This window comes from Urocampus carinirostris, chromosome 3 (assembly GCF_059441175.1).
Source record: "Urocampus carinirostris isolate Australia breed hairy pipefish chromosome 3, RoL_Ucar_1.0, whole genome shotgun sequence".
Taxonomy (NCBI): domain Eukaryota; kingdom Metazoa; phylum Chordata; class Actinopteri; order Syngnathiformes; family Syngnathidae; genus Urocampus; species Urocampus carinirostris.
The window spans coordinates 50620224-50636149 of NC_142351.1; the positions used below are offsets into that span (position 1 = coordinate 50620224).

General features: G+C 41.4%; 1 protein-coding gene across 2 annotated transcripts; it reads left to right on the top strand.

The window, feature by feature from the left end:
- Positions 1 to 375: 375 nt before the first annotated feature.
- Positions 376 to 15545, top strand: LOC148370002 (protein FAM110A). Of its 2 annotated transcripts, XM_088332284.1 has the most exons (3): positions 376 to 533; positions 10201 to 10484; positions 11987 to 15545. In XM_088332284.1, exon 3 carries the CDS (start codon positions 11997 to 11999, stop codon positions 13356 to 13358), a length of 1362 nt encoding a protein of 453 aa, XP_088188410.1. In that variant the 5' UTR covers positions 376 to 533; positions 10201 to 10484; positions 11987 to 11996; the 3' UTR covers positions 13359 to 15545. The 2 variants fall into 2 exon arrangements, with proteins under 2 accessions (XP_088188410.1, XP_088188409.1); XM_088332283.1 differs by lacking the exon at positions 376 to 533 and having other exon boundaries at positions 10061 to 10484.
- The last annotated feature ends 381 nt before the right edge of the window (positions 15546 to 15926 follow it).

The window sequence follows — 15926 nt, forward strand, 5'->3', positions numbered from 1 at the left end:
GATGGCTGGATTGATGGCTGGATGGATGGACGGATGGATGGATGGACGGATAGATGAATTACAAGCATGTACACACTTTTAGAAAAATACATTGAAAATGAATCGAATGAAATTACAATTATGGGGATGACATTTGTTTGTGTAAGGCCAACAAAGAAGGCCCTGCTGGCCGTACTGGTCCAGCACTGGTAAATTCCAAGGAAAAGTGCAGCCAGGATGAGCTGTGTCACATTTTTGGACGCTCTCACGACCGAGCAAACAAAAACTTCCTGCCTCCTCTGTCAACGTCTTTTCCTGGTTTTCCACCAAGTAGGTGGAGTCTGCCCAACTCCGTGGGACGGAATGAGAATCTCATCCTCGGGAAACATAAGCACAAGCAGGTTTTCGCTCAATTCCACCTGCGCTTCCACGGTGCTCGGAGGTGTTTCTTTCCTGCGACCTCGTCGCGAACTTTCAAGACGCACCAATTGCTTTTGGTGACTTTCCCACCTTTTGCAAAGTTTGAGACTTCTTTGTTGAGCCGTTGACATACTGTAAGTAAACATTAGCTTGTGTCCTGTTTGGACAGACTAGTTTGTAGACTTGGCTTATATATATGTGTGTGTGAGTGTGTGTGTGTACTTTGAAGGAGGAGTTTCCATGTTGAGGTTAGTGTTTAAGTTGTGAACGGTGTTGCGGGAGTTAAAAACACAACCTTCCTGAAGGACCAGCAGCTGTTCCTGGGATGGAATGGCAATCTAAAAATATGATTGTAATACTTAGCATCAGTGCTCTATTTGGATTCCCCTCTCAGCCGTGGCACTTTGACATTGTGCACACATCTGATGTTTGAAAAATGGCTTGAGAGTTTTTGCTCAACGTAAACCAAAACGGACTTCTGAAAGACTTCTCGTTATGTTCCAACAACAACTTTATCTAGTACTGTGCCAAACATGAAAATCCTGTATCAATCTGGCCCAACTATTTATTTTATGTGTCTTGTGTTTGTCTACATTGTTTCTCGTTACAATATGAAGCAACATTGCAATGTTTGTTTTTAGATAAACCGTCTTCATTTGGTGTGTTTACATTTGGTTGTTTCAAACAGTCTGAATACAGTAATGTTGTAATGGATTTGCGTCGGACCCAATCGCAGGAGATAGGAAGCATGGCAAAGTGCTTAAAAATGATGTTATTTACAAAATACTCGAAGTAGCAAACAGATATTATAAAACATCAATACAACTGCCTGAACCAGAACACAAAAACAAACCTCATAAATCAGGACGGAACTTTAAAAACGTGATGATACTCTTAATGGGCTCCACTACTCCACTACTTAACAATGCAAGTTTATTATGCATTTGCAAATCTGGCCAAAAAATAATGTGAGCAGCATTCATGTTAGGAAAAAAGGTATACTTTCCACCTTAAGTACATGCATAAACCAAACTAGGTTGAGTATAACAATGTTGACAAGTCTCAAGAGGGCAGAAAGTGAAGGCATAATTTTGATCCAATTTGGCCATCAAAAGATGTTGTCTGATGTTGCCTGAGCTGCTTTTTTTGGATACCGTATCTGTTTTAATACTTACTTTGCCACCCAAAAAAAATAAAATAAACACCAGACACTGAAAAATAAGCTTACTTGGAGGCAGACATGCAACCAAAATTAGATCCACCAACCCTGAGGGGGCATTTTAGTTTCTGGTTGGCAGTGTAAAATTTCCTAGGGCCAGAGACTGTGTTTTTGTGGTGGGAAGGGGTTAAGACGACAGAGGTGAGCGCAAACGGACTGCTGATGGTTGAGCACTCCTCCTTGCAGTTGACTAAACCCTTGTGCAAAACCGTTGCATAACTGCGCTGTCCAGACGCTGCACAGTCATGCATGTGGGTGATGTTACCCACTCAGCCACGCGCTGCCGAGGGAGACGCCATCTCACTGCCTCATCAAAGGCAGTACTTGAAGGTTGAATCCTGCTAAATCTCTCACCTTACACCGCAGTCTGCTGTCTTCGGATCAATAAATCAGCCTTGAACTCCCCCCTTAAGATTTTCATTGACTTCAAACCGGAAGCCAAGAGCAGATGGGCCTGTGTTGCACGCTCGTTGGCCAATCAACTTCTCCTCAGTGTAACTTGTGAGTCAAGACAGCTCATGTGTTGTCATGTCCAAAACTTTGAAATAGTATAACTTCCATGCGTCACAATAAAAAATCAGCATTTGTCCAAACAGAAAAACATTGACTCTTAAAACAGGGGTCTCACACTCAATTTACCTGGGTGAGGCTGGGCAACAAAGAAAATGTATTTTTTTTTTAAATAGTGGTGTTAAAAAATCATTCATAAGACATTTACATAGTACAATTTAAACACAACACATTGATGGACTAGGCAAAACGCAAATTTAAGTGTCTATTTACGGACCAAATCATGTCAAAAATGGACCATACTGTAAGTCCAAAAGACTTATGTTGGTGGGTTGGTAATGTCCTTTCCACAACTCCTATTGATGTTCAACATTGACATACCTGCTACCGCTTTACACAGTAGATGACTGCTTTTCTCCCCTTAAGACTGTCTACCAATTTGTTACAAAAATCTACCGCTCTTTAAGATTTTAACAACAAAAGTCTAGACTCGGGAGTCTTATTTTATTCTCCGGATGCCTTAATTTGAAGCAAGACTTCGTCTTTCTGCGTGAATATACCGCTCCAATGATCGTATTAGATTTCCATTTGGCAAAAAATTGCCACTTCTGGTTTTAAACAAGCACATGTTGTTTGTTTTTGAATGCCCTGGAGACGGATTGTGTATCGCTCGTAAAAATTTGATTACTTTGTAATGTCAAAAGGTTTACTTGTATGCATTCCTCAAATTTCGATTGTCTTAACTAGGGATTCACAATAACTTTTTCCTACAGATTATAAATACCCATCCATCCATTATCTGCGCCGCTTATCCTCAGTAGGGTCGGGGGGGTTCTGGAGCCCATCCCAGCTATCTTCGGGCAGTGGGCAGGGGACACCCTGAACTGGTTGCCAGCCAGTCGCAGGGCACACAGGGACAGACAATTTCCTTGCTCATTTACACCTAGGGACAATTTGGACCGGCCAATTAACCTGACATGCATGTTTTTGGAATGTGGGAGGAAACCGGAGTACCTGGAGGAAACCCACGCAAGCACGTGGAGAACATGCAAACTCCACACTGGAGGTTCAATCTCATGACCTCAGAACTGTGCCGCACACGCGATAACGAGTGCGCCGCCGTGCTGCCCATATACATATATATATATATATATATATATATATATATATATATATACTGGACTGTCTCAGAAAATTAGAATATTGTGATAAAGTTCTTTATTTTCTGTAATGCAATTAAAAAAACAAAAATGTCATACATTCTGGATTCATTACACATCAACTGAACTATTTCAAGCCTTTTATTATTTAAATATTGCTGATTTTGGCTTACAGCTGAAAAAAACTCAAAAATCCTATCTCAAAATATTAGAATACTTCCTCGGACCAAGTAAGAAAAATAATTTTATAACAGCAAAACTAAATCAAACATTTGAAAATGTCCATTGATGCACTCAGTACTTGGTTGGGAATCCTTTTGCACGGATTACTGCATCAATCCGGCGTGGCATGGAGGCAATCAGCCTGTGGCATTGCTGAGGTGTTATTGATGCCCAGGATGCTTCGATAGCGGCCTTCAGCTCATTTGCATTTGTAGGTCTGGTGTCTTTCATCTTCTTCTTAACTATACCCCACAAATTCTTGATGGGGTTCAGGTCAGGGGAATTAGCAGGCCAATCAAGGACAGTGATGCCATGGTCAGTGCACCAGTTACTGGCTGTTTTGGCACTGTGGGCAGGTGCCAGATCATGCTGGAAAATGAAATACTCATCTCCATAGAGCTTTTCAGCAGATGGAAGCATGTACTGCTCTAAAATCTCTTGGTACACAGTTGCATTTACTCTGGACTTGATGAAACACAGTGGACCAACACCAGCAGCTGACATGGCTCCCCAAACCATTGCTGACTGTGGGAACTTCACACTGGATTTCAAGCAACTTGGATTTTGCTCTTCTCCAGCCTTTCTCCAGACTCTGGCGCCTTGACTTCCAAATGAAATGCAAAACTTGCTTTCGTCTGAAAAGAGGACTTTGGACCACTCTGCAACTGTCCAGTGCTTCTTCTCCATAGCCCAAGTCAGACGCTTCTTCCGTTGTCTTGAGTTCAGAAGTGGCTTGACCATGGGAATACGGCTATTGTAGCCCATTTCCCGGACACGTCTGTGAACTGTGGCTTTTGATATCTGGACTCCAGCTTCAGCCCACTGTCTTTGAAGCTCCCTCAAATTCTGGAAGCGGCTCTTCTTCACAATTTTGTTAAGGCTGCGGTCATCTCTCTTGGTTGTGCAGCGTTTCCGGCCACACTTTTCCCTTCCAACAGACTTTTTGTGGATATGCTTTGAAACTACACTCTGTGAACAGCCTGCTCTTTGAGAAATTTATTTTTGTGTCTTACCCTCCTGATGGAGGGTATCAATGATGGTCCTCTGGACAGCAGTCAGATCAGCAGTGATTTAGTTTACTGAACCAAGCTGAGTGTTTTGAGGGCTCAGGAAACCCTCGCAAGGTGTTTCGAGTTAATTAGATGATTCAGGTGATTAGTTGAATAGCCTACTTGTATACTTTTTCATGATATTCTAATATTTTGAGATAGGATTTTTGAGTTTTCTTAAGCTGTAAGCCAAATTCAGCAATATTAAAATAATAAAAGGCTTGAAATAGTTCAGTTGATGTGTAATGAATCCAGAATGTATGACATTTTTGTTTTTTTAATTGCATTACAGAAAATAAAGAACTTTATCACAATATTCTAATTTTCTGAGACAGTCCAGTATATATATATATATATTCCTGCATGATTTTGGCATCAAATGTAGTATGAGATCCATCTGAATTAGAAGTAAGACCTTTAGCCCGAGCCTGACCCAAAATTCAGGCTGGGCTTCTCTCTTCCTGACATATAAGTAGTAGTAGTGGAGGATCCACGATGGGTTCCATCCTCCGTTCACCATTCTGATTCTGACACCATCTCGTAGGCGCGCACTCCTCCCGAGTCCTCACAATGTGAAAATCCTAATCTGAATCAACATTAAATAAGTCTGCTTTCATGAATATAAAATTAATATGCATTGTCTTATTATTTGGTATACATCATATACACATACTAAACCAAAAACTCAGTTCAAATGACTAGCCTAGCCATATCTCACACTGCAGCCTTTCAAGTGTACGTTCAATTTGTTTTAGTTTTAAATCAAATATACCCCTTTTTTAATGGAGAAAAATGTACAAATGGGCCACATTAGATCACTGTTATCTGGCTTTAGGGGTGGCCAACCCGGTCCTCAAGAGCCGCATGTCCTGCATGTTTTTGGAGTTTCTCTGTTCAAATACAGGTGATCCCAATCACCTGGGTCATTATTAAGCTCCCGCACAGCTTGCAAACAATCTTAAAATTTGCATCACCTGAGAAACCTCCAAAACATGCAGGACATGCGGCTCTTAAGGACCGGGTTGGCCACCCCTGCTGAGTTTAGCCCTTGCATGGCTAATCATTGAGATACAGCTAAGGGTGGGGCATTGCTTGTGTGAACCTCCAAACCAGGCTTGTAGAATGGGACATATTTTATTTAATGGCTTTCTAAATGTCCGTCACATTATCATATAAAGTATCCGCCAATATTTTGAATATCTGCAAGTTTTTCAATGTGGACTGATAATTGAAATACTTTGAAACGCTATTGTAAAGTTTTCCTGCCTTAACATGTTAATTTAGTTAAGTTGATTAGACTCCCATGGCATTACCATTTACGAACTAGCCAAATATCCAATAAATCTTGATGAACTGGGCTAGTTTTGTGAAGATAAATGAGCTAAAATGTCTCCTGACTGCTGTGCATGTCAAAAGGGGTGAGAACTAGTTACTAAACCCAAGAATTCCTTTCCTTCCTCCCCATGGCCTCTGAATATTTGCTGTTTTAAATGATAAATATGATCCGTTGAGGCATTTGTTTAAGCTGTATAAGATCAACAGTCTCCCGTTAAATTTAAGAAGTTTAGAAAGGTCCAGAAAAATAACTCTTCCTATTGAGTGTCTTCTGCCACCTCGAAACTAAATGTAAGGAAATGTGAAGTGGCAAGTTGTGTCCTCTCCGGCCCAGGCTTCCTTTTAATTTTACCCGGACGGAATGGCTAAATCAGCTGGGCTACTCAACAATTCCCTTCAATGGGAGCTTCCTCACCGTATGTGGTCATACACCAAAATGGAAGTCATAGTTTCCATGATGAAAAGTCATTCCTTGGTCTGTGGCTTTTGGGGCCCCTGTGGCGTGGCCGCTGGCTTAGGCGGCGGCAGCGTCTTTTGTATTGGCAGACGATTAGGGTAGCTTTTGTGTTCTTCGTCATGCATCGTTCAGTCTAGCTGCCAAATAAAAACAGTGACCTTTGGACCTGGAGACTATAGAGTTCAATTGGTGTTGTAAAGATTTCCACTGTTCACCTCAAGGACTGCGCACTTGTATGAGCTGTGTGATTGTCACATAACGAAATTGTGAATATGCTTAATTGCTGTTTAGATTGTCGAGAAAAATTGTTCAAACCTCACATTGTTTATTTGCTGTTAATAGTGTCAATAAAATTGTTCAAACCAAGGCTGAGGTTCAAATATTTGTGGCCTGACAAGTGTTGTTGGAGCTTTCTTGTTCAACCCTCCACCCCCATTCTAAAGCCAGCAGATTGCTTCCAATGAACGATGCGTTTCACGCTCCTTTTCCATGTTGCTGCCCAACCCAGAACAACGAGCCGATGAATGACAAAAGACTGTTGTCATTATGATGTGAAAATATTTGCATGTTGATCGCTCCTTTAGGTTGGAAGGCATTTCCATGAGTGTATGATATTTTTGTATTTGAACTGGAAACATTGCAAGTACTTTTTGTTTTTGCTTGGTAGCTGAAAATGCAAAGTTTTAACTAGCAGAACACTGGTTCTGTAGTTTACTCAATGCAAAAAATGTTTACTGTTCTGCGGCAAAGGGTTTTGTTTACCTGAAACAAAAAACTCAAAGGAAATCATTTGTTTGCTTTTCCCTTGACATCCCTCTATCCAGTGCCATTTGCCCCATGTTGCAGGGTCCTTTATAATATTTGCATGTACATGTTAATGGGCCTTGTTTCAAACCACAAATCTGCCAAGCAGTTTTACTCCCCGCTGGCTAGCCAATTATTGGTGGACTTTTTTTTTTTTTTTTTTTTTTTTTGTAACACTATTTATTGTGACTAACTACAATCACCAGCAAAATCTGTAACATATTTTCACAAAGTAAGTAATTTCTTTTCTTGTTTGTTTTGTTTTTAGACATAAAAAGATGCTAAAAATGTCCCGCTTTAATCCTAATTACCAGGTTGTTGCTTCCCAAACCTTAGGTGACTGTGGTTTCAATGACCACATATTTTTCTGCTCAAGTATTTCTCCAGAGTGAACATTTATGGGTTGAGCCATACCTCAATACTATGTTAATTTCTCATCTCAAATTGAACTTGTCAGATGTAGAACCAGTACTGGTTTGTTTAAATAAAACAACTGTATTCGCCTTAAGGAAATAATCCTGAAGGAAGAAATTCGACACTCAACAGTTACTACTCTAACCGGAAGTGAGTGTTCAAAGTTATATGACATCACAGTTGTAAAATTCCCAATCCAATTCTAACGCTTGTAATACTCTCAAAGTTGACCAAACTAGCCTACAATGCCTTAATAGTCCCCATCTATTATAAAGTGACTCAAGTTCCTTTTATTAAGTTTCAAGTCAATTATTATTTGGGAATAGACTGAGCAAATGTCTACCAACATGCCATATCTTTTGGACTTCTTCCATTGTGCTTCTATTTGCTATCTATCCAGCTAGCAATTAGATGGCTAACACTAAATAGCTGAACTCACCTTTAGATCAGGGGTCTCTAACCTTTTTCTAACCAAGAGCTACTTTTTGTTTCCAATTAGCGAAGAGGGGAGCCAGTTTGATATGCATTTCTAAAATAGCAACTTATCATGTTATTGCTTTGTTAATTGTTAATTATTGGAAGTAAGGTTAAATAGACTCAGTCAACCACAAAAAAAAATTGTACTAGAAAAATCGCATTGACTCAGTGCTGGTAAGCTATTTTCAGAACAGGTTCGCGGGCACCTCAGTTGTCTTAAGAGGGCACCATGTTGGAGACCCCTGCCTGAGATGGACCAGTTTTCAGCTTCAGGTTAAGCAGTGTTAATTAACCCGTTACATAACCTACTAGCACGTTTGATCTTGTTTCCTACTCCTAAACAGATGGAGCTTGGATTTGACGCTAAGATTTTTGTCTAAGCTCCTTGATAAGAGCAACTGTGATGCCAACATCTCCTCTGTGTGCCTACCAGTTAGACATGACTTTGAATATTTGCAGAAATTGTTGAGATGATTCAGTTTCAAGATCAAATTTTTCGAATGCTCTTCAGTTGCACACAAGGGTTTTGCCAGGCCTGCTCTTGTGCTTTCTGCTGCTAATGATCTTGTAATGAGCTGATGAAGTCAACAAGACAACAAGGTATTTGCTGAAGAGGACAGCCCTAAAAAAACTACTGTATTTTCCGCACTGCCAGGTGCACCCTCCCCAAAATGTGTATTTTGTCAGATATTTCTCATAGATAAGGCGCACTGGACTATAAAGGGCATTGAATTAAAACTAAAGTAAGAGCTACTATATATGCTACTATATATTGTTTTTTACATAACCGTTTATACGCATGCATTTTATACATTTTCGGTATATGTTAGTGCAATTATTGATCAGTCTCAAAATGTTACTGATCCAAATCGCATAACATTGTATGTAATGGTATTAAAATGTAGGTCAAGGCGGTGAGACTGCTACAACTCAACCACTGTCACCAGTGATACATAATGACATACGAAAAAGCATTCAGTTATATTTCACCGTCACACTGTTTTTTATACTAATTTTGCCAGAAAATAATGTTAAAGAATTGAAAAAACAAAGTCGACCTGAAAGATAGAAACACAAAAAGAATGATTGGGAAACCAACTCTTTGGTGTGTCTGATAATCAATCGAACTTGGGGTTTATTTATATCTTTAAGGATGACTTTGTTTTCTTTATTCTTCTAGCATTTGTGACTAGCACCGTGCGTAAAATTAGCGTGATAATGAATACGTTTTAAAATGTCATCTGCATCCCATTGGGCAATGGGTCTGTTTTTTGTTGCATGCAATATTTTGGAAATTTGGTCAGTGATGTTTTTGGATTGATCAACCATTGCACAAATACGGTAAAAAAAACGTAAAACCTCGTATAGTAACGCACATCTATAGGTACTGTATGCATTACCAATCTTATCCACTGTATTTTGCGCACCTAGTTTTAAGGCACACTATTAAATTCCTTGCAGATTTTTTTTTAAGAGTGCCTTATAGTCCGAAAAATACAGTAATTAAAAAAATGTTAATAGTTCATAGGAGTGGTGTCAACTTCTGACTGGAGTGCTCTGAAACATTTTAACAGATCTCAGAAACGTTTACGACTGTTGATACAAAGCTGCTGATAACTAACTACAAAAGACACTCTTGTTTATTATTGACACAATCCTCAACAGATAAGTTGCTATTGTTTCGCATGCAACTTTTAAATGCGAGTCGTTGTGCAAAATGACCATTGGCAGCTGCTTTGCCAGTTGACAGCCCCCCTCCATTTCCAATCCCCTCACCCCTTCTACAGACACACACTTTCTCCCTTTCAAAGAATTTTCATTTGAATGAAATCCCTCCCTCGGTGCTCTGTTGTTCTCACATGAGGGGGAGGGGTTTGATTGGTTAGGATCCCTGAAGAGGTAAACCAATGAAAACATTTGGCCCACCCCAGACTCCACCCCAAAAGCAAAGGCCCGCCGCATGATTGGAGGGATGCAGTAGCAGACGTAGTATTAAGTGCCATCCCAAACGCTCCACTTCAGTCCTGAGGAGCGTTCCTATCTGATGTTAGTGTGTGAAAGAGTGTGTCTGTGTGTGAGTGAGTGAATGCGTGCATTCTTTGTCTTGAGGGAGGAATAGACTTCATCTCATTATACTTTCCTTCCACTTATCAGGGAGGGAGTTATCGTGGGCCCACATCTGGACCAGATTCGGTTGCTCGCCAGCTGATCCACCTCAGCTGATCTCTGCTTGAAAAGTCTCTGTAACCCCATTAGACGGCTTATGCCTCCCTCCTTCCCTCTGGGTCATTGCTGAGCCCGACATCGGGGTTCTTGTTTGGCCCGATGTGGAATCTGACCCAGCACGTTTGAGAAGTCACTGACTGAGGGCGAACTGGGAAGAAAAGTGGAGAAAGGAGTGAAGAGAAAGAGAAGTGAGAACATCAGTTTACAGAGAGGTAAGCGTGTTAAAGGGGCTTCGAGAAGGTTGGTGGGGGTAGTGAATCGGGCGCAAAGGAGGACAAAAGTACAAAAGAGTGATGCAGAAGCTGCAAAAGGACAAGTGGGAGCTCCATTGTCCACTAATGCCTGCCTGCTTTTGTGTGTTGACCCTTTCTCACAAGAATCTGTTCTGGAAGGCGAGTAAGTGGTTAGCACGTTTGGTTCTGGGTTTGTAATGTATGTTTTTCTGTTATTTCGCTTGTTATATTTTAACCACCCGCCTTTGATCAACATTTCGAAAATACGTTGTTACTTCCTGGAAGTGCTGACTTGAGAAGTGTCCATGAGTCTTTGTTATTATTTGAATCCAGACAGTCCTTGATAATGTCACTAGTGAGTTAGAATCTTATCAAGCTGACTCGTTGACAGTCAAGACCATAGGTGCCCAACTTATTTTCACTGAGGGCCACATGGGTCTAAAGGCTGCCTTCTGAGGGCCTAATGTAATATCATAAATATACTCTATATATTTGAACATGACGCGCTGTATAACACTCACCCGTACATTTTGTTTAAAACTTGGTATAACATTTTGTTTAACTTTTTAGAAGCTCACACTAAGCATTGCAAGTGACAAACGTTGTTGAATATGTGCCGCCATGATTAATATAATTTACAAAGTAAACTACGAACACAAGACCGATATAAAAGTTGCAATGCATTAATTTAATGTCTTTCAGAGTCTGATCCATCATCATATACACTAAAGAGTTGTTTTCCCTGTTTTTGCGTTTATGTATTTAATTCATACAACTTTCTCTTTTCTTGTGTGACGATGAGATAAGATTAATGCCATTTTGTATGTTAACTATATCAGTGGTGGTCCTGTGGTGAGGATTTGGCGTTCTCGCTTCCACACGACACCGGCTCGATTCCCGTTGCATAGAACATTTTGCGATTGCGGTCAGCAATACTTTTTGACCATTCATTGCACAAATACTGTAATAAATACAGTAGCTAAATATATGTAAAAAAATAGAATACAATAAATGTAACATATCCTTAATGTAATATAACGGAATATAAAGCTTATTCAGGTCACAAACATTAGAGTTGTAGCTACACATACAGGTATATTATATGTTATATGCTATTACAAACTACACACTATTCCATCGATCCATTATCTGCACTGCTTATCTTCAGTAGGGTCGCAGGACTACACACTATTACTAAAAAAATTTAAAGATCTTCTTGGACATTTTTGGAATAATTTTTTTAATCTACCTCATTTATATCTTAATGGAAACACTACCATGAGTCGTCAGGAATTGTGGGAAATGAAGTTTTGGGTCAAAGCTCAGACATGTTAGCATTGGTGGAACACACAGCGTGACCCATTCAAACTCGCATCAATGAACAGTTTATTCTTCAATGAGCCCGGTTAAACTGTGACCTTAGGGCTGTTTTACACTAGATGAACTTGTGACTAAAGTGTTTTCTTGTTGATGTCTCTCAGTTCTACCAGCATGCCAGTAGAGACCCTGCGGCCATCGGATGGGCGCCTGGCCGGGGCTCCCTTTACCACCGCCATGCCCTTCCGGATCCTCACCAAAGGACCCGACTACTTCAGGCGCCAGGCTGAGCCGGCGAGTCGCAAGCTGAGCGCCGTGGAACGTCTGGAAGCGGACAAGGCCAAGTACGTCAAAAGCCAGCAGGTGGCCCTGACCAAGCAGGCGCCGGTCAAACCACCCGTCATCCGCAAGCCCCTGGTGCCCCCCGCTATGATTCTGCAGTGGCACATGGGCGCACCCCCTGCCCGAAAAAGTCCCCGCTGTCCCGTTAATGGGGACAGCGGTAGCATAAGGGACGGACCGGGAGGGAGACGAGGCCAGCCTCTCAATTTGGATATTTTGAACAACCTCATCAACGACGTACACGACGAGCCGCTGCCCTCCTCCCAGTCGTCTTCCTCCACGTCCCCTTCTTCTTCGTCCCCCTCATCAGGAGCAAAGAGCATCAGCAGCAGCTTGTCCGCTGAGAACGAGAGAAGCAGTCGACTTCCTAACAAGTTAAAAATGCAGAGCGTCGCCGCCACCTCCTCGTCCACATCATCCTGCACATCTTCCCCTCCCAACCCTGGCCTTCGCCCGCCCCCGGTGCCGTCGCGGGCACCCCGCATCTTTGTCCCATCAGCCTACGTCTCTTCAAATACTGTCACCGTTCGAAGGGTGGATGTTCGACCTCAAGCAGAAATTAGGAAGCCCCAGAGGCCGCTAATCAGGGTTCGACAAACTGCCCAAGGTCAAGTTCTACACCCCCTGGTCCCTCCGCCACCTCCGCCGGCCTTGGCTCAGCCCCAGTCTAAGTCAACCACCACTGCCCGAAGCACACCCTCTCCACCTTCATACCCATTGCCCAGCTCCATGCTGGTCCGCACGGGGATGATCCCTCCCCCTTCCCCAGCCTTTACTCGTCTCTCAAACGCCAGCTCCAAGGGCTCATCCCGCAAGCACCCGGCGCTGCACCGCTCCAAGTCTGACCTAAGCGACCGCTATTCCCGAGCCACAGCCGATTTGGAGCGCTTTTTTAACTATTGCGGACTGGACCCGGGCGAGGTGGAGGGTATGGGTGGGGTGGAGCGGTTCGCCAGGGCCAATTCGGACATCGTGTCAATTTCGAAGCTGCGGAGCGTCAGCACACCCAGTTCGGAGTGCAGGGACGAAGCCGACGGGGAGCACGAGGAGTACGGGGACGATGACAGACCTGGCCTTGGCAACCAGCGCATCCCCTACGGCATCTCCGTCATTGAGAGGAATGCGCGTGTCATCAAGTGGCTTTACGGCATTCGACAGGCACGGGACGCTAGCAACGCCGTTTCCAACGTGTAGAATTGTGTTTATCTGCTGTAGTCTCCGCATTATAAGGCGCACCCCCATAAAATAGACTTGCATACATAAGGGTTCTTAGACTATAAGGCGCATGGAATTAAAACTACAGGAAGGGCCAGGGTTGCACTAAAAGTAAAAAGTACCGTATCGCTGCAATGATTAATGATCAGAGGAAATACATCACTAATCGTATTTGCAAAACTTGGATACAGCGGGAATCAATTTCGGATTGCGGTGGGGAGAGCGTCAGATCCTATCCACTAGATGAGAAGGGATGCAGGCGACACATGAAAAGACAATAGGTCTTATGGCATTTTCACAATATTGTCAGTCATTAAACAAGTACAGAAAAGTTGGGTAACCACTGAAATACAGTATTGTATTACAGACCCGCAAAATCTTTATGAAGTTCATGCAATTCTGAACTGAATAAAGGCAAAGGCATTGTAGGAAGTAATTCAGTCATGCTAAACAGCAGAACCGCATTGTGGCAAGTAATCTGGTTGTCCTGAACGATACAAATAATTGCATGGCTGCATATATTCAAAACGTTTGTCACTTGCAATGCTTAGTTTGTTCTGACAAAAAAGGAAACGAAATTTGATACAGATTTTTAATCACTTTCTGTTTTGTCATTCCTCTAACATATGATATCTGATATCATCCCTAAAAATATTGAAATAAATAAGACCAAATACCTTTACATGTGTCTTCTGTATCCCTATTTGTCGAGTGGATAGGATCTGGCGCTCTGCCCGCTGCCGCGACCGGAGTTTGATTCTCGTTGCAACTAATTTTATGCAGCCTGGTGGTCAGAATTCAGCTCTCTGGATCATCGCTATCCGGTCCGATTCCTGTTGCCACCATTGTTATACAATTGCGGTCAGACTGATCAATGATTGCACAAATATGGTAACACAATTTTCTCCTCATATAAGCAATTCAAATTTTCCGGCCTATTTGTCTTGGGTGCGCTCTATAGTCCCGAAAATACGGTGTTTATACAAAGAATTGAATTTTTTCCATCTTTTGTGGCCTTACGTCTGACATTTTCATCTGTTTTTGACGTGGACTCGCATTTCAGATTTGGAAACTTTGGAGGAACCTGTGCTCTGGAAGTCCACTTCTCTCATTTTGAACTTGTCAACAACGTTACCTTGTATCTCTAAGCAATAATAGACTGCTGAGGATGGTTCCTCATGCAAAGGCACGGTACCGTCATAGTATGAGTGTAGCAGAGAGAAGCTCTGCGATGCTGTGAAAGTCATGAAAAAAAGCTTCCATTAATGCGTTTTTTATTTCTCAATATCACTTTTGGCTGCAAGGACTGTTATTGTACTTTTTTGTGTCGGCATGCAAGTGTAATGTCTAAAAGTGCATTACTTTATGTCAACAAAGCACACACGGACTACCTACTTTGTTGCACCAACACTTATTTACAAGTCAACTAGGATCAATATTGGAGCAGTTTTTACTTTTGTGTGGCAAATCTGACACACACACACACTCATTTTTGGGATTAGGCTAAAGGATAATATTGTGTTTGCCTTTAATGTGCAAGGGCAGACGTGCTAAAATGAAAAACGAATGATGCACGGTTTAAAAAAAAAATCCCATCAGCATACACAACGGAGTAGGTCTCGTCTTTTAAGCTCCACACTCTGTGATTGAAAGAAAACAAAACCTTGGAGGATGTTTTGTAAAAACACGAAAAAGCTGTACATCACTTAACCACAAATGTTCATAATCCTGTAATATGCAAGAATCAAATCTGTTCTCATAATCCCTCAGAAGACTTGAGCCAGCCTCTCCTAACCTTCCATTAAAGAGTTCACTCATGGGTTTAAAAGAATGTCTCAGGAAATGGAAAATTTGGCGTACTAACACAAATGGACCAATATTTATTCGGAAAATCTAATTTAATGTATTTTAATTCAATGCTAATGTACAGAATTCAAACTGAAGTGCAATCTTGCTTATTTGCAATTGTGTTGGATACACAGTTGAGAGATACACAAACTTAAAGCGGATTATCATCAAGCAAATGTCGACATATTATTTTTCTTTTTAAGGAAATCACTTCATTTTGATATCATGTCACGCGAGTGTGACGGTAGCCCAGAAACCAAGATGCCAAAAGGGTCCGAAATGCTTTAAAATGTCATTAAAATACAGTCAAGAACAATAGCATTCTCTGTGTTTTATTTCATTGAATTTTTGAACAGCTTTTAAAAAAATGACATAAAATCAATACCAAAAATGGTTTTATTTCTGAATCCCACTTTTGCAGTTCACTAGCAACTGTCCGTCAGTAAATTAGTGTCCATGTTTTGTTGCCTTGTTTAGAATTGTGTTTTTTAACCAGTGAGCTGGGGCACACTAGTGTGCTGCAAGACCTTGTCTAGTCTGCAGCAGGAAATTGCAAAAAAGAAATACGTTGTTCATTACAGTTTCTTTCTTCTAGTGATTGTTCAAATAACTAACATTCATCTTTATTCGTAGGTTGCAGCAGGTTGGCATATTTTTCTTTTTATATTCTTATCTGCTTACAAGGTAATACAGTGAAAT